Source organism: Narcine bancroftii, chromosome 4 (genome assembly GCF_036971445.1).
Source record: "Narcine bancroftii isolate sNarBan1 chromosome 4, sNarBan1.hap1, whole genome shotgun sequence".
Classification (NCBI taxonomy): domain Eukaryota; kingdom Metazoa; phylum Chordata; class Chondrichthyes; order Torpediniformes; family Narcinidae; genus Narcine; species Narcine bancroftii.
The window spans coordinates 188,515,801-188,541,452 of NC_091472.1; the positions used below are offsets into that span (position 1 = coordinate 188,515,801).

The window sequence follows — 25,652 nt, forward strand, 5'->3', positions numbered from 1 at the left end:
AGAAAGAAATTTTTATTGTAAAAAAAAAAAAATCACATCTAAAATTCTTCAAATTCACTATTATTGTCTTTGCCTGAGGCAAAGAACTCAGTAAGCACATCTGGAGTCTCACGATTTTCAAACTACCTCCCTAAACTCAACATTCCACCTAAGCAATCCCCATGCCATAGATGTTCTGTGATTAGTAAGGGATTGCTTAAGGTGGTATGTGAGTAGGAAGAAAAAGTTTGAAAACCACTGTTTTAATCGTACCTCATTGACTCATTATGTGCAGAGTTTCCTAACTCCAAAGGAAATGGGCCAATGACAATTTCTTTCAAGCAAAACATTTCAGTAACAATTGGGTCTAGAGCAGTGGTTCTCAACCTTCCCTTCCCACTCACACACCACCTTAAGTAATCCATTACTAATCCCAGAGAACTTATAGTATAGGGATTACTTACGGTGAAATAGGAGTTTAGGGGGGCAGTTTGAAAACCACTGTTTACACTGTCATCATAGAATCTTCATTCTTTCTCCACTCTTTTACCATCTGCTCAGTTATGTCAAATGTCCTCGCTGCAGCTCAGTTGGTAGATTTCCTGGCCACTTCAATGACTTAAAACTTGCTTCATACTTGCTTCATTTTGCTGGAGGCTCCAGCCAAGCCCAACAGCTCAGTCAATGCAACACCAGCTCAGTCAACATGTATTTTTGGGGGTCATCTTATATACCCGATATACAATAAAAACATGAAATTCAGGCTGAAATTGGGGACCCATCTTATCTGAAGGTCATCTTATACACCAAAATATATGGTAATCAGAAAAGTTTGCCTGCAAGATTAAAAATAGTCACCAGTGTCCAAAATGATGAAATTGTACAAGGCATTGGTGAGGCCAAATTTGGAGTACTGTGTACAGTTTTGGTCACCAAATTATAGGAAAGATATAAACAAAATAGAGAGAGTGCAGAGAAGGTTCACGAGAATGTTGACAGGATTTCAGGGTCTGAGTTCCAGGGAAAGGTTGTGCAGACTGGGGCTTTTTTCTCTGGAGCGTAGAAGATTGAGAGGGGACTTGATAGAGGTGTTTAAGATTTTAAAAGGGACAGAGTAAATGTGGATAGGCTTTTTCAATTAAGAAAGGGGGAGATTCAAACTAGAAGACATGGTTTAAGATTGAAGGGGGAAAATTATAAGGGGAACATGAGGGGAAATTTCTTTACGCAGAGGATGATGGGGATGTGGAATGAGCTTCCGGCAGACGTGGTCGAGGCGGGATCATTGGTTACATTTAAGGAAAGACTGGATCGTTACATGGATAGGAGAGGACTAGAGGGGTATGGACCGGGTGCTGGTCAGTGGGACTAGGAGGGTGGGGATTTGCTACGGCATGGACTAGTAGGGCTGAACTGGCCTGTTCTGTGCTGTAAGTGGTTATATGGTTAATAGCATATGGTTCCAAGGTTTTGCTCAAGGTTATACTTTTCTTATTTTCAGCTCCTTTAGTTTAGTTTAAATTTTCAAAAATGTTCCCAAGTATTATAATGCATATTTACATTAAATAAATTACATATCAAACATGCTCAATTGCTAAATAATAGTGTACATTTTATTATTAATTACATTAAATAAATTCCAAACTAATTTCTTATCATTATTTCAATATTCCATGCAAACCCAGTGCTACTTTAAAAGTGAAACAAGAGAGTCTGCAGACTGTGATTGTAGTTAATAGCCAGAAGTGCTGGAGAAACTCAGCAGGTCTCGCCAAGTCCATCAAAGGCAAAGGGCTCATTGGTTATACATCTTTGCCTCCTGTGGGCGCTGCAGGACCTGCTGAGTTTCTCCAGCATATCTGGCTATTTTAAAAGAGTATTACAGCTACATTGTTTCTAAGCATGTAAAAATTGCTCACACCTTGATGACTGTCTTCATACTCTTCGAAACTGATCAGATTAGAAGTTTTTAAATTGCATTATTTCACCAGGTAAAGTTATATATACAAAAGGGGTTAGATCAGAGAATCATTTGTCACCAGGTTGGTCTGATGATTAAAGGTTTACTGTTTTATACCTCTGGGGAGAAAACCACTGTATATTCACCAGACAAATTATATCATACATTCTTTGTACATTTTTTCAGTCCATAGTGGTTCATTGAACACCAATCATAATATTTAACTGATTACATCCATATCCAATCAAGATAATAATTCGGGAACATATGGCAGCGTGATCAGATTCATGGTCAGATTTCATCAACCATTCCTGGGCTTTTCTCATTGAATTCTAATACAAGTTAAGCAAACTACATACATGATGTATACACACATAGAAGTATTCCATGCTTCAAACATGCTAGTCAGTCACGTGATTTTGGGAATTCTAGTCATTTAGATGAAATTAACCGACCTCAATCGTCATCGCCCCTTGAGGTAATCACCCTCTGGGGTACCCTTTCTCCACCCTCTATTGTTATGCATAGAATATCATCTTCACAATTCACAAGCCATTATTCCCCATGCCAGAACGAGTATCTATTTACTCCTACATGATATGGTCCTCAATGAGATGTATTAACAGTCATTCCCCTGTTCTACACCCTCTCCACTCTCCATTAGCTTCTGTACATTGACTTTTTTGAGGGTTTTTATTTTATGCTGCATTTAGTGGCAGAGTTTTACTAACAGGCCCATTTCATTCCTTAATTAATTCCCTCACTTATTCTAAGCTTGTCCTGACCTTCACTGTCTTGGAGGTGACAAGGGACCTGATCTAGTAAACCATCCATGTTTTCCTAATTATGAAAAGTGGTGAGAAGTTAAAACAAGCTCGGTGATGAGATGACACAAAACAAGTTTTAGAAGAGGAACAATGTTTCCGCAGCTGACTCAGTACTTTCCTTTCTCCCCTCACAAACCACAAAAGGAAAGAGATAACTATACACCTACACACTGTGTAGATGAATCCCCATTTCTCAAATTCTCCATGTCCAACTGACGAGGTTTCACTGTTATCTCACTGGTTAAATGCAAGTAAGGAGATCCCTCAGAATGTTTTATTTCTTCATTTGCCATGGGTTTCCTTCATGTGGGAGGTATTGCTCTGTATGACACCAATATTCTCTAGTTGGTAATGGCAGTCAGCTGTCATTCAGATTTATTACCACTCAGACATATTAAGGACCATTCCTTTCCCAGTAATGTGGCTAGCTTTAAAACTAGGGACATCAAGATGGATCCTTATTAAACCCGATAGGCTTCAATTGTCCAGTGTTCCTCGCAAGTTTGATAACTTTAACCGACTGGGGAACTTTAGATGTTAGACTGTCAATTTGGTGTCAACAAAGTAGTAATAACAAACAAAACCTTTCCTCAAAAATGAGCATACATACAATGCTAATGGCTGGTGAAAGGCACAAACAGATGTGTTGGGACAAAGACACTTTTTTGGGACAAAGACACTTTTTTGGGACAAAGACACTTTTTTGGGACAAAGACACTTTTTTGGGACAAAGTCACTTTTTTGCCCCTAGTGTTCCACATTTTAAAATTTATAATCAAACAATTCACATGCAATTAAAGTGCACATTCCAGATTTAACTCAAAGCTATTTGTATACATTTTGGTTTGGCCATGTAGAAATTACAGCACTTTAAAAAAAAAATTGTTCATCCATTTCAAGGCACCATAATATTTGGGACATTTGGTTTCACAGGTGTTTGTGATTACAAAGATATATTTAATTGCTTCATTGGTGCAGGTATACGAGAGTTCAGCTTGCTGCTAAGTTTTTGATCACCTCTGGAGTCTGCAGTTGCCATTTTTTAACATGTGGACCAGAGTTGGGCCAATGGAAATCAAATAAGCCATTATGAGGCTGAAAAACAATTAAACAGTAACAATCATCACCCAAATAGGATTACGAAATCAAGAGTTTGGAACATCATTAAGAAGAAACTGAGGGAGGAGTCACGTGATGGAGTAGTGGCCAGTCAGGGAACTGCAGCCCTCTCCGGAAAAGTTTAAAAAAAAACACACAAAACACAAAGGCATAAACATTAAAACAAAGTGAAAGTAAAGGTGGGAATAAAATGGCAGCGAAGAAAGAAAAGTCGAAAGCAACGGGAAGAAGAGAAGAAGAAAGAATGTCGGAAGAAGAAGGTGAAGGCCTTACCTCTCCGAGGAGGCCCGCCGCGGAGAGAGAAGCCCGCTCCCTAAGGTCAGTTGAAGTCCCGAGCTCGGGACTACAAAAATGGCTCGCGGAGCCAAGTAAAAAGTCGCGCATGCGCGATGCGCATGACAAAAAGAACACTGACGGGAGGGGGGACCAGCTGAGGAGTCGATCTCCACAGCTGAGAATGACAGCTGCAACACAACAACAGGAAGAGAACATAGAAAATAAAGAGAACAAGAAAGAAGAGAGTAAAAAAACAAGGAAACAACAGATGACAAACCCAGAGGGAGAAGAAGAAGAACATAGAGAAATGGAAGAAGGGAAAGGCAAGACAATGGATATATTTTTTTTTAAAGAATATATGGAATCAGTAAAAGAATGGCAATTACAAAAATTTAGTGAAATAAAAAGAAGAATTAAAAGTGCAGAAGAAAAAATGAATAGATTAGAGATGGTCATGTCAGATATAGGAAAAAGAGTGGACAAGGTGGAAGAACGAGAAACAGCCATAGAAATGGAAGTAGAGGAATTAAAAAAGAAATTAGAAGAATCTAATAAAAAAGTTAAAGAGACACAAGAGCTGTTAGCTCAGAAGATAGACATAATGGAAAATTATAATACAAGAAATAATATAAAGATAGTGGGCCTTAAGGAAGATGAAGAAGGCAAGAATATGAGAGAATTTATAAAAGATTGGATCCCCAGGGTCCTAAGAAGATCAGAATTACAGGAAGAAATGGAAATAGAAAGGGCACATAGAACATTAGCCCCGAAACCACAGCCACAACAAAAACCAAGATCCATTTTAGTAAAATTCTTAAGATATACAGCAAGAGAAAATATATTGGAGAAAGCAATGAAGAAAATAAGAGAAGACAAAAAGCCACTGGAATACAAAGGTCAAAAATTTTTTTTCTATCCAGATATAAGTTTTGAACTCCTGAAGAAGAGGAAGGAGTTTAATACAGCAAAAGCAATCCTATGGACAAAAGGATATAAATTTATCCTAAAGTACCCAGCGGTACTTAAAATAGTTATTCCAGGGCAGCAAAATAGACTATTCTCGGATCCGGAGGAAGCACAAAAATTTGCAGAACTACAAAACAGGCAGAGAGATGGAGACATGTAACGAGAGTAAAAATGACCACGAACTATATGTATGTGTGTATATGGGTATAATATATATATATATATATATATATATATATGTGTGTATGTGTGTGTGTGTGTATGTATATATGTGTGTACATGAGTGTATCCGTATTTAAAGGAAAATATATAGAGTATAGATAAGAATTAATAAGGGAAAGAAAGGGAAGAGAGGAAGTAAGGAGGGAATTAAGAGAGTGACCTTTGTTATATATGAAAATTGAAATCTTTTCTGGGGGGGGCTGGGTGGGGAGGAGTTACGGTCAGTGCGAAATCAGTTGATGCTTGCGAGTGAATTCACAAATCCAAATGGAGAGGGGAGACGTGGTTGCCCGACAAGGGATAAAGGGCAACTCAGGAAGGGGAGGGGATAGTGGGGTTAAAGAAATTTTAGATAGGAGAATAAGAGAAATGTTTGATGTTTTAGAAATGTTGTCTTATAAAGTGTTCAAAACAAGAAAGCAGAAATGGATAAGAAGGAAAGGTGATGATGAGGAAACTGAAAGGAAAGATAAACAAAGTATGAAATGGCTATGTTGAATTATATGACTTTAAATATTAACGGAATACATAACCAAATCAAAAGGAAGAAACTGCTAAATTTACTGAAAAAAGAAAAAATTGATATAGCATTCGTGCAAGAAACACATTTAACTGAAATGGAGCACAAGAAATTAAAGAGAAATTGGGTTGGACATGTAACAGCAGCGCCATATAATTCAAAAGCTAGAGGAGTAGCTATATTCATCAGTAAAAATGTACCAATTAAAATAGAAGAGGAAATAATAGATCCAGCAGGGAGATATGTAATGATAAAATGTCAGATATATTCAGAATTTTGGAATTTACTCAATGTATATTCACCTAATGAAGAAGATCAAAAATTTATGCAAGATATCTTTTTGAAGATAGCAGACACATAAGGGAACATGCTAATAGGAGGGGATTTTAACCTTAATTTGGACTCAAACATGGATAAAACTGGAAAAAAAAACTAACAGAAAGAACAAAGTAACCAAATTTATAATTAAATTGATGCAAGAAATGCAACTTTTGGATATATGGAGGAAACAACACCCAAAGGAAAAGGAATATTCATATTATTCGGGTAGACATAAAACATACTCAAGAATAGACCTATTCCTGTTATCAGCTCGTATGCAAGACAGAGTAAGAAAAACAGAATATAAAGCTAGAATATTATCGAACCACACAACCCTGATATTGACAATAGAGTTAGCGGATATCCCTCCAAGAATGTATAGATGGAGATTAAACTCCATGCTACTTAAAAGGCAGGATTTTAGAGAATTCATTGAAAGACAAATTAAAATGTACTTTGAAATAAATACGGAATCAGTGAAAGATAAGTTTGTACTATGGGACGCAATGAAAGCGTTCATCAGAGGGCAAATAATAAGTTATGTAACCAAGATGAAGGACTACAATCAGGAAACAGAGCAGTTGGAAAGGGAAATAGTAAATATAGAAAAAGAATTAGCAATGAAGGAAGACACAACTAAAAGAGAATTGGCAGATAAAAAAATAAAATATGAAACACTACAAACATATAAGGTGGAGAAGAACATAATGAAGACAAAACAGAAATATTATGAACTAGGAGAAAAAAAACACACAAAATTCTAGCATGGCAGCTTAAGACAGAACAAACTAAGAGAATGGTATTGGCATCAAGGAAAAAAGACAAACAAATCACATATAATCCAACGAAGATTAATGAAAACTTCAGAGAATTCTACGAACAATTATACCAAACTGAAAACGAAGGGAAAGAAGACAAAATAGATGAATTTTTAACTAAAATTTAACTACCAAAATTACAAATAGAGGAACAAAATAAATTAACAGAACCATTTGAAATAGTAGAAATACAAGAGATAATAAAAAAACTACCAAATAATAAAACACCAGGAGAGGATGGATTCCCAATAGAATTCTATAAAACATTTAAAGATTTATTAATTCCTCCCCTCCTGGAAGTAATCAACCAGATTGATAAAACACAAAGCTTACCAGATTCATGCAAAACAGCAATAATTACAGTAATACCAAAGACAGGGAAAGATCCACTTGCACCAGCATCATATAGACCAATATCTTTACTTAACACAGATTATAAGATAATAGCTAAACTATTAGCAAACAGATTAGCCGACTATGTACCAAAAATAGTAAATCTAGACCAAACTGGATTTATTAAAAAAAGACGAACAACAGACAATATTTGTAAATTTATTAACTTAATTCATGCAGTAGAAGGTAATAAAGCTCCAACAGTAGCAGTTTCTTTAGACGCAGAGAAGGCCTTTGACAGAGTAGAATGGAATTATTTATTCAAAGTATTACAAAAATTCAGTTTACCAGAGAAGTATATTAATTGGATTAAAGCATTATATAAGGGGCCATTGGCGAAAGTGACAGTAAATGGATATATATCAAAGCAATTTAACTTAAGCAGATCAACAAGGCAGGGATGCCCACTATCACCCTTATTGTTCGCGTTAGCTATTGAACCTCCAGCAGAATTGATAAGAACAGAAAATAAAATAAAAGGGATAAAAATAAAAGACAAGGAATATAAAATCAGTTTATTTGCAGATGACATTATAGTATACTTAACAGAACCAGAAATATCAATAAAAGAATTACATAAGAAATTGAAGGAATATGGAGAAGTGTCGGGTTACAAGATTAACGCAAATAAAAGTGAAGCAATGCCAATGAATAATGTGGATTTCTCAAAATTTAAGAAAGAATCACCATTCAGATGGCAAATGCAAGCAATAAGATACCTAGGTATACAAATAAATAAAAACCTCGGCCATCTATATAAACTCAATTATTATCCACTAATGAAAAAATTACAGGACGACTTAGAGCATTGGAAAGACTTACCATTAACACTAATAGGAAGGATAAACTGTATTAAAATGAATATTTTCCCAAGGATACAATACCTATTTCAGGCATTGCCAATACACTTGACGGAGAAATTCTTTAAGGAGTTAAAGAAAATAATAAGAACATTTTTATGGAAAGGGGGGAAACCGAGGATAGCACTAGATAAATTAACAGAATGGTTTAAACAAGGAGGCTTATAACTGCCAAACTTAAAAAATTATTATACAGCCGCACAATTAAGATACCTATCAGATTTTTATCAAACAAGGGAAAAGCCAGATTGGACTAGATTAGAACTAGATAAAATAGGGGAGAAGATACCTGAACATATATTATATAAATGGGATGAAAAATTGGTACAACGTAGGAATTCTCCAGTATTACATCATCTGCTCAATATTTGGAAGAAGATTCATGTAGAAAGGAATAAAACAAATTACAAATTACCAAAACTAATACTGACGCAAAATCAGCTAATCCCTTTTACAATAGATAACCTTTCCTTTAGAGAAAGGGAGAAAAAAGGGATCAAAAGAATAGAAAATTGCTTTTCAGGAAATAAATTACTATCCTTTGAACAAATGAAGGATAAATATAATATAACTCAAGATAGTGTTGGCATACTACCAAATGAAATCCTACTTGAAGGACAAATTGGGAAGCAGTCTGAGGTTACCAGAGGGAAGTAATTTTGAATATGTGATTACAGACACAATGATAATCAAAAAAAATTATAACAAATATGTATATTAAACTGCAAGAAAAGGAGAATGAGGAAACAAATGGTAAAACTAAACAAAAATGGGAACAAGATTTAAACATAAAGATAAAGAAGGAAGCATGGGAGAAGTTATGCTCTGGAACTATGAGAAATACAATAAACACGAGGTTACATATGATACAATATAACTGGATACACAAGCTATACATTATACCTCAAAAGTTAAATAAATGGGACCCAACAGTATCTGACAGATGTTTTCGCTGTAAAAAAGGAAATGGGAACAACAATTCATGCAATTTGAACATATGAGAAAGTGAAAAAATTTTGGGAAAATCTAAACCAGATATTAAATAAAATCACAAAAAGCAATATACCAAAAAACCCAGAGATCTTCCTCCTAAGTAACATAAAAAACAAAGAATTTGGACTTGATTTGGATGGTGCACAAAAAAGATTTGTTAGGATAGCCCTAGCTGTAGCAAAAAAATGTATTATGTCAGCCTGGAAATTAGAAGATAACTTGAGAATACAGCAATGGTATATAGAAATGAATAAATGTATTCCACTAGAAAAAAAAACAATTTAAGAAATAATATTACAATATTTGAACAAATATGGGAGCCATGCATGAAACACAATAGAGAAAACCTACCGGGGACATCTACCACCTAAAATGACAGAAGGAGAAGGAAATGAAAAGAATTGACTCAGTGGAACTTCTTGTCTATTTTTATTGAGTGACAACATTGTTTGACGGGTTTAATGTATCTTAGATTCTGAACTTTAAATGAATGGGAGGGGAGGTAGGGAGGGTGGGATGGGAAGGGGGGGGAGAAAACGACACTGTATATATTTGAAAAGAAAAATGTATGTATCTTGATCAATGTGGTTTATAGTGTGAAAAATAAAAAAATTTTAAAAAAAGAAGAAACTGTACTGGTGAGCTCAGTAATCTTAAAGGGACTGGTAGGCCAAAGAAGATCTTCAGTGCTAATGACTAGAATTCTCATAATAATGAAGAAAAGTTCCCAAATATATGTCCGACAGATCAGATGTACATGCGTCAATGATGGCTGTCTGCAGAAGACTTTGTGAACAGAAATATAGTCTACATTACAAGATGCAAACCATGGCAAAGGTGGTATGCTTTGGATCTTGGACAGTTCTTTTATGCCTCCACATTTTGCTCTTGCCATCACTCTGATACAGGTTACTCTTGGTCTCATCCATCCACATGACCTTTTCCAGAATTCTGCAGACTCTTCTAAATACTTCTTGGCAAAATGTCATCATGCCATCCTTTCTGTGGCTAACTAGTGGTTTGTAATTTGCCACGTAGTGTCTGTATTTTTGTTCATAAAGTCTTCTGTGGACAGTAGTCATCAACATCTCCACACCTGCCTCCCGAAGAATGTTTCTGATCTGTCAGACATATGCTTGGGGATTTTTCTTCGTTATGGTGAGAATTCTTCTGTCATCAGGAGTGGAGATCTTCCTTGGCCTGCCAGTCCCTTTGCGATTACTGAGCTCACCAGTACGCTCTTTCTTAATGATGTTCCAAGCTGTTGATTTTGGTAATCCTAAGGTTTGGTTGATGTCTCTTCCTGCTTTATTCTTGTTTTTCAGCCTCATAATGTTTTTTTTTAAACTTTCATTGGTTCAACTCTGGTCCTCATGTTAAAAATGGCAACTTACAGACTCCAGAAGTGATGAAAAACTTAGAAGCAAACCTAGCTCTCTTAGACCTGGACCAATGAAGCAATTAAACATACTGGAGTTCTCACAAACGCCTGTGAAGCCAAATGTCCCAAATATTATGATGCCCTGAAATGAGGAAACAATGTATAAAATGTGCTGTAGTTTCATCATGGTCAAACCCAAAATGTATACAAATAACCTTGAATAAAATCTGGAAAATGCACTTTAATTACATGTGAATTGTTTGATTACAAATTTAAACTGTGGAGCTCAGGGGTAAATATAAGAAAAAAATGTCTTTGTCCCAAATATTATGGAGGGCACTGTGTGTCAATACAATTTTCAACTTAATGCCATTTCTCTTGGCATCATATGGATGCTTTTCCAATCCAACTTACACAGATATTCAAATTATTAAGGTGTAACAGACATGCTGTGATAATTTATCACAATTAATTGGCTGCAACAGGTTGTAAAGTTTGCAGGTTACAGTTAAATAATGCAGTCCGCTCGTGAAAACCACTGAACCATTTGATTGTGACGAGATGCTAAACCAAGCAGGAAATGGAACTTTGAATAGCCTATGTAACATACAATATAATGCTTTTCTCCCATTCCATTATCATTTTAATATCTTAAATTGTTATATAAAAATACAGCTTATTGCACCACTTTATTAGATACATGCTGCTTTAGTGGAATTGCTTTCATAACTGTTCTGGTAATCTCGAAGTATAAGCCAAAGAGGATCATAAGAATGAAAACAAATGTCATACTAAGCTTCTTCAGGGACCAAGCAAAATCATACCTGTGCTGGTGAGCTACTGCCACCTAGGGGAGTGGCAGGAGGGGCAGGAGGAATAGGAGATGAGAAGAGGCTACCAGCCAAAGATGGGAAGCGAGTTGTTAGAAACATATCTGAAATTAGACCGTACATTTTTAGTATCGTTCATTTCCTACAATGATAAACTTGAAAAATTAAACTGAAAACATTTTCTATACAGTTTACAGCCCACGTATCTACAAGTTTGCATATTCGCCCCATGTCTGTGTGGGTTTCCTCTGGGTGCTCCGCTTTCCTCCCACATTCCAAAGACATACAGGGTTAGTAGGTCAATTGGTAATGTGGGTTTATTTGAGTGACACGGGCTCATTACCATACTGTATCTCTAAATTAAATAGTTTTGTAAGGTTTACACTATGCTAGGTAAAAACCTACATCAATGAAATCTTATGTAGCCGATAAACTAGAGATAATAACCCAGAAATTCCTTCAGTAGGATATTCTGGCTCTAAGGTTGCAATGCCTCACACTCCATTGTTTTTATGTCTCTTAAAGAGCAAAATATTCTATTGCAAGTTTAATATATGTTGTGTGCTTCCAAAGTATAACAATGTGCTGTTTCAGTCTCAATGTACCAATAAAATTTCTACTACAATTCTCTACAGGTGTCAGTAATTAATCATGTAGCTATGACTTCAGCACACATCGAACTGGGAAATATTGCATAGAGATACAGTTCCAGACAGCAGGACACAGGGTGTCAGATGTCCTGAGGGCAATGCGTGCAACAAGTAGAACCTCCGTAACTTAAATCAGGTACTTAAGCAGCAGATTGCCAAGGAGATCAACAGGAATAATGCTACATTAATATTGCCTATCAATGCCTGCATCAAGGGAAGACCTCAATAGTAACAAACCTGTACCCACTCTGCTGGCTTCCCTCAACTGAAGCAAAAGTAGATGAACTTTTCCCTTGTTTGTTCTGAAGCTTGGGTGGCTTCCAATATAGCAGTAAGTTGTAAACCTGACCAGCTGCAGCAGAACATCATAATCCTAAAGGTCACGATGGAGACTATGAACACAATGGCACAAATTAGAAAGCATATCCTTGGGGAGAGGGGGCAGTATGTCCAGCAAGGTCAAATGGGTGATCACTTCGAACGAATGGTTTCAACATTCAGCAGGAACTTGAAGGAAATGAAAGATTGGTGTAAGATTTATAGAGTTGTAATAGAAGGTGATTTAAATTTCCCTATTATTGACTTGGACAGCCTGAGTGCTAAGGGAACAGAGAGGCAGAATTTGTTAAATGTGAACAGGGAAAGTTTTCTGTAGTAATTTGTAGATGTCCCAACGAGAAAGCGAGCAATGCTCGATCTCCTCTTATAAAATGAAGTTGGGCAACTGGCTGAAGTGTGAGTGGGGGTGCTCTTTGGAACAAGTAACCATAATTTTTAGTTTCAAGATAGTTTCAAATTTAAAGTCCTAGATTGGGTTGAGGCTAATTTCAATGACATCAGACCAGAACCGGACAAAAGTGGGAGGCTTTCAGAAGTGCAATGGGAAGAGTTCATGGCCATCGCATTCTATTACAAAGGGCGAGGCCAGCAAGATTAAGAAACCTTCTTGACAAGGTTTGGATGGCACTGTTAGTGTAACAGTTTGCACAACACTATTACAGCGCCTGTGACCCAGGTTCGAATCCGACGCTGTCTGTAAGGAGTTTGTACGTTCTCCCCGTTTCTGCCTGGGTTTTCCCCGGGTGCTCCAGTTTCCTGCCACCATTCAAAACACACCAGGGTTGTAGGTTAATTGGTGCATTTGGATGGCACAGGCTCATGGGCTGGAAGAGCCTGTTATCGTGCTGTATATCTAATTTTTTTTTAATTAAATGGAAACTAGCGATTTCAAGAGAAGGCAAGTGATATCCTGGAACATATCAACATTACACAAGATGAGTTGTTGATGGTCTTGAAATTTGTAAGATGGATAAATTTCTGGGGTCTGACTATATGTGTCCTTGGATGTAATAGGAAAGCAAGAGAAGAGAATGCTGGCCTTTATTTAAGAAGAGCAGTTGGGATAAGCCTGGAAAACTAGATAATGAGGTTTACATCAGTGATGGGAAAGGCTATGGAAGGTATTCTGAGAGACAGGGCTTATTTGCATTGGAAAGCCATGGAATGATTAAGATAGTCAGCATAGCTTTGTGCATGGCCAATCACATCTCAAGAACTTGACTGAGTTTTTTTTTAATGAGACGACTAAGCATTGACTAGGTGGTCTTTAGCAAGGCCTTTGACAAGGACCCTCATGGTTCAGAAGGTCAGAACACATACAAGTTAGCAAACTGAATTCAAAATTGTCTTGGTAGTAGAGACAGAAAGTGGTGTGGAGGGCTGTTTTCAGATAGGAGGCCTATAACTAATGGTGGCTGCAGGGATTGGTCCTCCATTGTTTGACACAGATATTAGTAATTTAGATGAGAACATCGGTGGCATGATTAGTAAGTTTGAAGATTACACCAAAATTAGTAGTATAATGGACGGTGAATAAAGTTGTCTTAGGTGACAGAAGAATAACAATCATTTGGAAAGTGAACGAAGAAGGGGCAAATGAAATTTAACACAGACAAATGTGAAGTGATGAATTTTTAAGAAGTTAAATCAGGGCATGAAATCCACCAAGAGAGTGCCATTGAACAAGAGACCTTAGGCAACCAGTGGATAGTTCCTTGGAAATTAGAACAGGGTAGTGAATATGCTGTATGGCATGCTTGCCTGTATTGATCAAGGCATTATGCAAGAGTTGAAATGTCATGTTGCAATTGTGCAAAATATTGGTGAGACTGCACCTGAAATATTGAATGCTACTTTGATCACGAGATTAGAGAAAGTTTAAGCTCGAGAGGTTACAAAGTACAAAAAAATATTCATCAGGATGTTACCTGAATTGATAGTCTTGAGTCATCATCAGAGATTGAACAGGCCAGGTCTATTTTTCCTGGAGCAGAGGTGGCCAAAGTGATAGGAAACATTTAGAATTATGAGTCATTGACAAGTTGGATAGCTAGTGTCTGGCTCTCATGGTGGGGGTGTCTAAGGCTGGAGGGTGTAGGCTTAAGATGATAGGTTTAGGAGATCTGGTAAATATTTCACACAAATATTAGTTGGTATCTGTAATGAGTTTCCAGAGGTGGCGGTGGAGGCAGGAATAGTAACCACATTTAGAAGACATAGCGGATATGGAATTAATGCATGCAAGTGAGATTAGTATAGATAGGCATGATGGTTGGCATAGATGCAGAGGGCTGAAATTGAACACTGGCTCTACAACTATTGAGCTCCATAAACAATGCACATGTGCAAGGCTAGTATACAAGGTCACAAGAAATCACAGATTTTAGTTTAAAGCTTAGCCTGTGTGAATAAGCTCCTCAGAAAATTTAGCTACCAGCATGGTTTCTATACACTGAGCAAGAATCTTGGGGCTGAGCCCTTCCAATTAACCCTGTGACTCTCTGTGCATGTGGTATTGAAAGGAAACAGATCCCTATTGAAAGTCAGTAGGCCATTTCATGTCAGGAGGCCGGCTACAAGAGCGGATCGAAAACTTAAAACTTACCTTTCAGACAGCAGCCCTAAAAGGATGCTCCAGCGTTACATTCATATGGAGAGGCACCTCGTAGTGCCCTCCGGATCAGATGGAGGTGGGGCTACTGGTGCCATAGCGCCATCTGTCATAAATACACGGCAGAGCAATGGCCGTCTTCCCTACCCATAATCCCCCGTGCAGCTGGAACTGCTGTGTTTTGAGCAACAGGGAGTGGCCCTGAAAGCAGCCCGCACCGGCTGCCCCCCGATGTCTCCTGACAGCCCCCACTGCCCCCCACCTTGAGGGAGAGGGGTGAGTCGGGAGATGGGTCGCAGGCTGACTGTGTCATCAGCCCACCCCTAACCAGCCGCTAGTAGTGGTTTTTCATTCAGGTCAGACTGCAGAGCTCAGTGCTCTGCCAATTATCCTTCCACAAGAAGGGTTGGAATCAGTGCCTCGGAGCCAGCCACAGCACATTCAGAGAGATAAGTCTTTAGGCATAAGGCAAAGAACCTCCGCTTTTACAGATGGGTGTTTTCCTTGCTTGAAAGTTCCTAGTGTTGGTTGTAGCCCAGTTTTAGTTGTGAGCAGTGTGTGAAGTATGCAGTTAACCTACAGAGTGGCATGTGTGTGTGTGTGTTTGACTATTTTTAATTATGTTGCTTTATATCAATCAGTATTTGTAAAAGCTTGCTCAATGAATACACACGATAGTTTTTCTTTTAAAAGAAGATATTGAAAATCAAGTGGCAGATGAATTCTAGGCACTGTATGTCACATGGCCAGCTTTACATGAAAAAAGTTTTAGCAGTGAAGAAATTTTAATCAAAAATTTAGGGGTTGAATTTCTTGCCAGGTGCCAAATGTCCACAAATGGAAACATTAAAATGAACTTAATTCAATGGAGCAGTAAACTATGTGGCACTATTTTGTATCACGTTACAAGCTTGTTTCCAGGCAAATATCTTTATCAAAAAAGCAAAGGAACTTTAAGCATACATTTGTCGACATAATTAGGCAACTTACACAGCCAATATTTGCATGTAAAGGACATGGTTGAAAGAGGTTTTAGAAAAAAATTAAAGAATGCAAGAGAACATAGACTGGGCTGAATTGTGTGGTTGCTCATTCCGTCTGGATTGTTAACCAAAGCCAAGGAAGAAAGACAAAAGTTCATTATTTATTATGAGGGGGAAAATGTACAACTGAAATATCCATGAACAATTTTGTGCAAAAGCTAATATACTTAAGCTCTAGTAATGAAATGTCATTTGTTTTGTCAGCTAACTCCCAATAAATACCTTGTGTGACAGAGTATATAGATATACATAGATATGTTTTTGGGAGATAAATTGGGAAAGGTTTGTTATAGTAGGACACATACAAACACTTTAAAACAGATCTTATTTGAAATAATGGAGCTTTGCTAATGCTAGACATATCGAGGCTTCAACAGCTTTTGTAGGAGCTTTGAAGAGTGCTCAAGAGACTTCACTAAAGGCAACAGATGAAAGAGCATGCTGGAGCCGCTGCTATTTAGAAGAGAGTTTGCTGTTGTAAGAGAGTCATGTGGTTTTGCAAGCAGAGAGAGTCAAACAGGCTTTCTCAGAGAGAGAGAGAGAGAGAGAGAGAGAGAGAAGGAAAGAGAGAGAGAGAGAGAGAGAGAGAAAGAGAGAGAGAGAAATCACTTGTACAATGTTACAGCCAGCAGAAGTAGCTGGGACTGGAACAGGACAAGCTAGCAAGCCAGTTTGGAAGACAGCCTGGTCAAAGCCCCTGTGGTTCATGCAAGAGGAGAGGACTGGCTGTCTAAAGTTTCACTTGAAGTAAGAGAAATAAAAAGGAATTCTGTGATGACCTGAAAGAAAGGTTATCATCTGGAGAACCCTGAAGGGGCAAGTTTCGTCAGCAAAACACTGGAGTGGCTGATGGAAGTACATCAGTTGTGGATGTCCTGGAATAACAAATTTCTCTCCGAAAACCAACAAGAACTTTCCTGAGCAGTAACCATTTACCTTTCAAGCACCAAAGCCTGGTGAACTTTATAAATGTTAAATTCTGTGAACAGTATAAGAATTGCCTGCAACCAGTGAACTTGGAGGAATGAAAAGTGAGATTGGACTGTGAATCAAAGAACTTTTCTGAACTTATACATACATTACATACATGTGCGCTTAGAATAAGAAGGGGGTTAAGTTAGGTTAAGTTAATAGTGATAAGTTAAAGGTTGATTCTGTTTTCAGATAATTAAAAGCAACTTTAAGTAACCATTTGTCTTGGTGAATCTCTATTGCTATTGGGCTTTGGGGTCCTCTGGGCTCATAACATTTAAAAAACTATTACACACGATGTATATATTGAAATGTTATGCAATAATATATAAATACTGTATTAATCAAAATATAATGCAAGTATGCAATAAGTATGCAAGTAAACTACCATTTTTTAATATTCAAAAGAACTGGTAGAAAACTTACCTTGGAAAGGTTCAAATGTGTCCATAAAGTCCAGATTGGGCTGAAGAGGGATTAATCCAGGCTGAATCATATCTGCATTTCCTGCATGTGCTATTGAAGCAAACAGAGTGTTTTAATGTACAAGAATAAATCACACAGAAATTACACCAATATAAACCTGAATTATCAGAGATGTGTTTTAGGTGTGGTGTAGAGGTTACATTCTACCTGGCTTTCCACGAAGATGAGGCCCTTCTGGTATGACCGCTGTGATAACCAAGATCACGGGAGTCACCTTCCCAGGAGACCCAGAGCTTTGTCTTTTAGGAAACTTTACCACAGTTGGTAGATCACTAACTAATTCTCAAATTCAGAGAAATTGCCTTATGTGTGGCCAGGAAATGCATACCAGTAACATGGAATTCTTACTTCCATCTACGGAGATGAATAGCTACATCCCACTTGAAAAGGTCACATACAATCTCAGGAGGGGATATAACACCTTCCTAAAAATATGGCAACCTTATTTAGAGCATACAAATACCTCACTGGTGCCAGTATAGGGTTACGATCGCTATCAGCTAGCCAGTAGACCTCTGTAAAGATTTTAACACTGGTTTTATTACGTCCCCATATGTTCTACTGACAATGGGATGGTTTTTTTGTGTTTCTTTTTCTTCGTTCTTTCTCGGTTTCATTGGACTTGAATAGAGGGGAGGGGTTCTCTTGACGTTTTGTATTTGGTATGATTATTGATTGTTAAATATATTGAAAATAATGAATAAAATATTATACAAAAGAAAGTTAAATTACAGTCCCTACAATGTTCTCTTTTGTGGTACCATTTTTTTGACTGGAAAATGCATTCAGTTCTTCTTACATAATTGAAAATGGACACTTACTACATGGTCTCTGATAGTTTTCTTTTCCCAGAGCCTTCATATGCTTGACATACTGATACATTAAGATCTTAAGACATTCAAAGAATGGCTTCCAAAGCTGTACAGCCGGACATCTTCACTGACTTTTACAGTATTCACACCATTTTCACATCACCACAGCACCCACACCTACTTCCATCTTTGCTAAAAGGGGGCCTGTCTATCAAGTCCTGGTCTTGCACATGGAGCCAACTTCAGTAGGCATCCTTAATGACCTTGCTTTTACTCTTTCCTTTGTAAATCCCACTAATCTGCCAATCCTATTCCTGCCAAATTCCCTATCATTATCAAAAACAATGCACCACACTAACCCTCCATCCCTTCTACCAACTGTTGTCCAAATTTACAATAGCGACTCTTAACCATATAATGCTAGGGCTTGGCTAACCACATTTCCCTGTTCAAGCCTTTTCTCATGCAAGGTACATTTAGTAAACACCACCCCTTTGACTTCATGGATTAGCAAGGTACTGGACCCTCTGAAAAAAAGTTCAGTAGTTTGTCTTGGGCTGACAAACATGCAAGATCTGACTAATTTCTTCAAACTACCACCATTTTCCAATTGAATATCTTCCATGAAGAATGTTCTTTCCCAATATTTTTAAATGTGTGGAGGAGGCACAAGAATGGCAAATTGTTCATGGCAAGATTCGGTCAAAGTTCAATCATCTTGGAAGAAGTTATGGCTGGGAAATATTCTCTCTTTACTTGCACTTCCCCACATATCCACAAACAAGGCTGATTTTGATATTGCTGCCAAGTACTGGTAAGGAACCTGACCTTGCTATTCCACCAGCTTCTGCTTATAGTCTCCTAATGTGCCAAATGGGAAATGCTCCCATGCTTGTAAAACCTATTAGCATGCATATGAAACAAAAAAAACAACCAAGTGAAACATATAGAATAGTCTGATGCAGATGGTATATCACATTAACATACAAAATAGCTGCTCATTTCCTTTCATGAGTGATTGCATTATGGAGATAGCATTGGCCAAGACAATTTTAATTAATTTAAAATGAAAATCTTCCCAAAGTTCACAAATAAACTAATATTCCACATAATCACAGTTATTATTATGTAATGTTAAGTAGACACTGAAAACTTTTAATAAAATCTTATGAAAAATTCTATAACTAAATGTTTCATGAAATGTCACTAACCAATCTCTCTTGGGTTGGGCCAAGCAACTGGATGGTGGGAAGACAAAGTTGAAAAAAGTGTGTCAGAGAATTCAGACAATAACATGTTCATATCCAAAAGCTGGTCTTCCTCCATAGGAACTGGTGTATCACTTCCTTTTCTTTTTGCACGCCATAATGCCAAATCATCATCTTGAAATGAAATGCAGCAGGTTTCTGGACATCCATCATCAAACCCAGAAAGCTGCACATTGTGATAGAGCAAGATAGAAAAATACAATTTACTGGTGTTACTGAAATACAAACAGGCGTACCAATAATGTAATGATTTAGTGGGACCATTCTAAAACCAGTTACAGGCAATGAAATAATATTATCCTGTTGACTGTGATTTACAATTTGGTGTCAGTGTTGCTCCTTGCAACAGGCTTCCACGTAGAAAACAAAAACAAAAGAGAGAACTATAAAGAGGTTTCAATGAAGGAAGTATGGTCAAAAATATAAAATAGCACAAGTCAAAATGTTAAAATGATTACATCTCCTCCACAATCTCCAGCAGTACTGGAGCACCACAGGGCTGTGTTATGAAACCCCTCTATACCAAAAACAAATTTCATCCTACCTTGACTCCATCTTTTCTCCCCTAGTTCAATCCCTCCCCATCTACATCTGCGACACCTCACACACCCTCCACTTCCTCCAAGACTTCAGATACCCCGAACCAGATCTCCTAATCTTCACAATGGATGTCCAATCCCTTTTTCCCTCCATTCCCCACACAGGCCTCAAAGCACTTCGCTTTTTCCTGGATCTCAGACCTGAGCAGTCACCTTCCACCACACCCTTCTGTGCCTGGCAGAACTAGTCCTAACCCTTAACAATTTTTCCTTCAACTCATCCCTCTACCTTCAGATTAAAGGAGTAGCCATGGGTACCCACGTGGGTCCCAGCTATGCTTGCCTCTTTGTGTGGCAAAACATGCTACAAGCCTACACAGGCAAGACCCAACTCTTCCTCTGGTACATTGACAACTACATCAGGGCGGCCTCATGCACCTGCGATAAACTCGTCAATTTCATCAATTTCGCGGCCACTTTCCACCTGGATCTCAAACTCACCTGGCTCATCTCCCATGACACTTTCCCTTTTCTGGATCTTTCTGTCTCCATCTAAGGAGACAGACTCTCCACTGACATTTATTACAAACCCTCTAACTCCCACAACTACCTGGACTACTCGTCCTCACACCCTGTCCCCTGCATGCACTCCATCCCCTTCTTTCAATTTCTCAGTCTCTGCCGCATCTGCTCCCAAGAGAAGGTCTTCCAGTCCAGAGTCTCTGAAATGTCTGCCTTCTTCCACAAACGTGGCTTGCCCTCCACCACTATTAACTCAGCTCTCACCCACATCTTCTCCATTCCCCGGTCATCTGTCCTAGCGCGCCCCCCCCCCCCCCCCCCACGAAACAATAAACATAAAATCCCCCTTGAACTCACCTACCACCCCACCAGCCTCCGCATCCAACACATTATCTGCTGGAATTTCTAGTACTTACTACAGGACCCCAACACCAGACACATTTTTCCTTGTCCTCCCCTCTCAGACTTCCGTAGGGACCACTCCCTACATGACTCCCTTGTGCACTCTTCCCTCCCAACCCATCACCCCCCCCCCCACCTTCTACTGCAATTGTAGGGGCTGGTATACCTGCATCCACACCGATAACTTCTCCCTCACTATGGTTCGAGGTCCCAAACAGACCTTTCAGGTGAAGCAACACTTCACTTGTACCTCCAAAGGATTCATTTACTGCATCCAGTGCACCCTCTGTGGCCTTCTCTACATTGGAGAGACCAGTCTCAGATTAAGAGATTGCTTCGCCCAGCACCTCCTCTCCATTCACAACAAAAGTGACCTCCCCGTAGCCAACCATTTCAATTCTGAGTCACACTCTCAAGCTCACATATCTGTCCATTGCGTTTCACACTACCCCACCCTGACTACCCGCAGATTGGAAGAACAACACCTCATTTTTCATCTGGGCCCTCTCCATCGAGTTTACTGCATTCCACTAATCAGCTTGCCTTTTCCCCTTTACCCCCCCACCCCCTTAACTAATTATTCCAATTCCTACTTCCTTTCTCTCTCAACCTAGTCTAGACTCCTCCCTGCGGTGTACCCCGCCCCCACCTATCATCTCCCACCCTCACCAACCCCCTTCCCCCCTTTTGTTAAGACATCTTTCATGTTCCCCCACACCTTGATGAAGGGCTCAAGCCCAAAATGTTGGTGATGCATCTTCACCTTTGCCTCATGAAGGCACTGTTTGACCTGCTGAGTTTCTCCAGCATTTGTGTGTATTTGTGCTCAGTACAACAATAACACTATTTACAAATTTGCCGACAATACCATGGTTGTGGGTTGTATAATGGGGATGAGTCAGCGTACAGGATGGAGACTGAAAACTTGGCTGAATGATGGACCAACAATAAACTCGCATTTAATATCACCAAAACTAAGGGACTGATAGTTGACTTCAGGAAAGGAAAACTAGAGGTATACGATCCAGTGATCATTGGAGCATCAGAAGTGGAGAGGGTGAGTAATTTTAAGTACTTGGGAGTCACTATCTCGGAGGATCTTTTCAGGACCTAACACACTAATGGCATCGTTAAGAAAGCACGTCCACACCTCTTTTTACTCAAGAGTTTGCAGAGGATTGGTATGACACCAGAACCCTGGCAAATTTCTACAGAGGTGTGGGGACACCAATACCCCAGAGTCTAAACCCTCCCAAAGGGAGTGGACACAGCCCAGGACATCACAGGCAAAACCCTCCCCACTATTGAGTATATCTACAGGAAATGCTGCCATTAGAGAGCAGCAGGAATCATCAAAGACCCACACCACCAAGCACACGCTTGGTTCTTGCTGCAGCCATCAGGAAAGAGGTATAGGTGCCACAAGACTCACAACACCAGGTTCAAGAACAGCTGCTACCCCTCCTCCATCAGACTCCTCAATGACAAACTCAATCAGAGACTCATTTCAGGACTCTTACTTGTGCACTTTATTGATTTTCTTTTTGATCTCTCTTTATTGCAGTTTGTTTATATTCGTTATCTGTTCATAGATCTTTGTTTATTTACATGTTTTTGCTGTGTAGTTTTTTTTGCACCACCAATAAGTGGTAATTCTGCCACACCTGCAGGAAAAAAGGAATCTCAGGGTTTTATGTGATGTCAGGTCAAATTCTGCTAGCTTGGTCATCAGACCTACAACCTCCACTCAAATCTGCAATTACAAGTTTGCAATGGTCTATCTTGCCAGCGGTGCGCTATCTAGTGATGCAATGCAAAGTAAATTAGTTTGATTTAAACTTGGTTACAGGAGGGGTAGGGCTGGCATCTCAATGCTTCAAGCTTCCATTGCTTTAGATGTAATCGAACTGGGGGGGTAGGGTGTTGGAGATGAAAGGGGGGGGGGGGGAAGGAGTGGCATTGCTCAACAGGGAAAATATCACAGCAGTGCTCAGGCAGGACAGACCAGAGGGCTCATCTACTGAGGCTATATGGGTGCAGCTGAGGAACGGAAAAGGTATGATCACACACATAGGGTTGTACTATAGACTGTCCAATAGTCAACGAGAATTGGAGGAGCAAATCTGTAGAGAGATGGCAGACAGCTGCAGGAAACACAAGGTGTTAACTTTCCACATACTGATTGGGACTCCCATACTGTAAAAGGGCTGGATACCTTGGAGTTTGTCAAATGTATTCAGGAAAGTTTTCTAAATCAATATATTATGGTACCAACTAGAGAGAGAGAGAGAGAGAGAGAGAGAGAGAGAGAGAGATCGCCTAACAGGGAACGAGTCAGGACAGGTGACAGAAGAATGTGTAGGGGAACATTTTGGGTCCATTAGTTTCAAAAGAAGGATAGGTCTAGCCCTCAAGTTGAGATTCCAAATTGGAGAAAGGCCAATTTAGAGGAAATAGGATCTAGAATGCGTGGATTGTAATAACTTGTTTTCAGGCAAGGATGTGCAAGATAAGTGGAAGACCTTCAATAGTGACATTTTGCAAGTACAGTTTGTATGTTCCTGTCAGGATCAAAGGCAAGGTTAGCAGGCATAGGGAACCATGGTTTTCTAGGGTTAATGGGAATCTGGTTTGGAAGAAGAGAGCAGGTATAGGCAACATGGGGTACTTGGAGCATAAAAAATGCAAGGAAATCCTGAAGAAAGTAATTAAGGCCAAAAAAAAGGTTGCTTTGGCAGACAATGTGAAGGAAAATCATAAGGGTTTCTAGAGATACATTATTACAAGCTCCCGTTTTCGTAAAATTGGATTATCACTGTAAGGGATAGTATAGACAGGAGGGACTAAATGATCACAGTTTTAATATTTAACATTTCACACAAGGACCTTCACCATCACAAGTCACAGCCCTTCAACAATTTGGTACATTGGAACAATTGAGGGAAAGTTTGTCACAGTCTGTTCTAGATTCGATACATTTGCAAAGACATTGTGATTTTGCGACAGATCCATTCTGACTGCTGGACAGAAAACTGCTTTTTGAAGCAGCTCTTGTAGCCAGACAATTTGAGGAATTCTCTGTGAATGACTGGGCCTTTTTGGTGGATTGACCTGTTGCAGGAGAAACAAAGTGCTGTTGAGAAACAAAGTGCTTCATTGTGATCAAGACTAACAGTGAAGGTCACTTGGAGAGACCAGTTCCAGGGTCTTGGAAGCCATCTAGTCAGAATCTTGCCTACGAAAGGACCACGAGTATTATGACCACAGGTCGTGTGAATGAACATCTCGTGAAAGCCAATGCAAGACACACACACAAATATTATGAGCAAAAGGATAGTAAGGGAAAAATAGACCCCCTTGAAGATCAGAGTGATCATATTTGTATGGAACCAAAAAGAGATGGAGATCTTAAATGTTTTTGTTTTTCATCAGTATTCACTCAGGGAATGAGCAGAGTCGTGGAAAGTAAGGAAGACAAGCACTGAGCTTATAGAACCTACACAGATCAAAGAGGAGGAAGTGCTTGCAGTCTTAAAGGAAATAAGGGTGGATAAATCCCCAGGGACTGATTCCCTCGAACCTTAAAGGAGGCTAATGTAGAAATTTCAGGGACTGGCAGAAATAATTAAAATATCCTTAGGCAAGGGTGTGGTGCCAGAGGATTGGAGGGTAGCTCAAGTTGTTCCATTGTTTTAAAAAAGGCTCCAAAAGAAATCCTGGAAATTATAGGCTGGTGAGCCTGAGATCAGTTACTAGGTAAATTATTGGAAGGTGTTCGAAGAGATCAGATATACAATTATTTGGATAGCCAGAAACTGATGAGGGATAGTCAGCATGGCTTTTTACGTGGCAGGTCGTGTTTAACCAATCTTATAGTTTTTGGATGAAGTTACCAGGAAAGTTGACTAAGATGGCTGTAGATGTTGTCTACATGGACTTTAGTAAGGCCTTTGACAAGGTCCCACAAGGAGGGGGTTAGTCAAGAAGGTTCAGACGCTTGGTATTCTTGTGAAGTAGTGAAATGGATTCAACAATGGCTGGACAGGAGAAGCCAGAGAGTAGTAGTGGATGACTGCTTCTCAGACTGAAGGCCAGTGACTAGTGGTATGCCTCAGGAATCAGTGCTGGGACCATTGTTGTTTGTCATCTACATCAACGATCTTGACGATAATGTGGTAAATTGGATCAGCAAATTTGCAGATCATTCTAAGAATGGAAGTATTGTGGACAGCGAACAAGGTTTTCAAAGCTTGCAGAGGGATCTGAACCAGATGGAAAAATGGGATGAAAAATGGCAGATGGCATTTTGGAAGGAGAAACCAGGAAAGGACATACACAATAAATGGTAGGGTACTGAGGAGTGCAGTAGAACAGATGGATCTGGGAATGCAGATTCATAATTCCCTGAAAGTGGCATCATAGGTGGATAGGGTTGTAAAGAGCTGTTGGCATAGTGGCCTTCATAAATCCAAGTATTGAGTACAGGAGTTGGGATGTTATGGAAAAGTTGTACAAGACATTGGTATGGCCAAATTTGGAGTAT

The 25,652-nt window shown here is 39.0% G+C and overlaps 1 protein-coding gene across 6 annotated transcripts in view; it reads right to left on the reverse strand.

Moving 5' to 3' along the window:
- mlxip (MLX interacting protein) overlaps window positions 1–25,652 on the reverse strand; it is a 121,739-nt gene that overhangs the window by 55,130 nt on the left and 40,957 nt on the right. For 5 of the 6 annotated variants that reach the window (XM_069933262.1, XM_069933264.1, XM_069933263.1 and 2 more), the window contains exons 6-8: window positions 19,590–19,812; window positions 17,507–17,596; window positions 11,460–11,569 (exon numbers count right to left, since the gene is read on the reverse strand). In XM_069933262.1, coding sequence (XP_069789363.1) covers window positions 11,460–11,569; window positions 17,507–17,596; window positions 19,590–19,812 — 423 coding nt within the window. The remainder of the gene's footprint in view (window positions 1–11,459; window positions 11,570–17,506; window positions 17,597–19,589; window positions 19,813–25,652) is intronic. The other variant, XM_069933267.1, reaches the window with a different exon arrangement.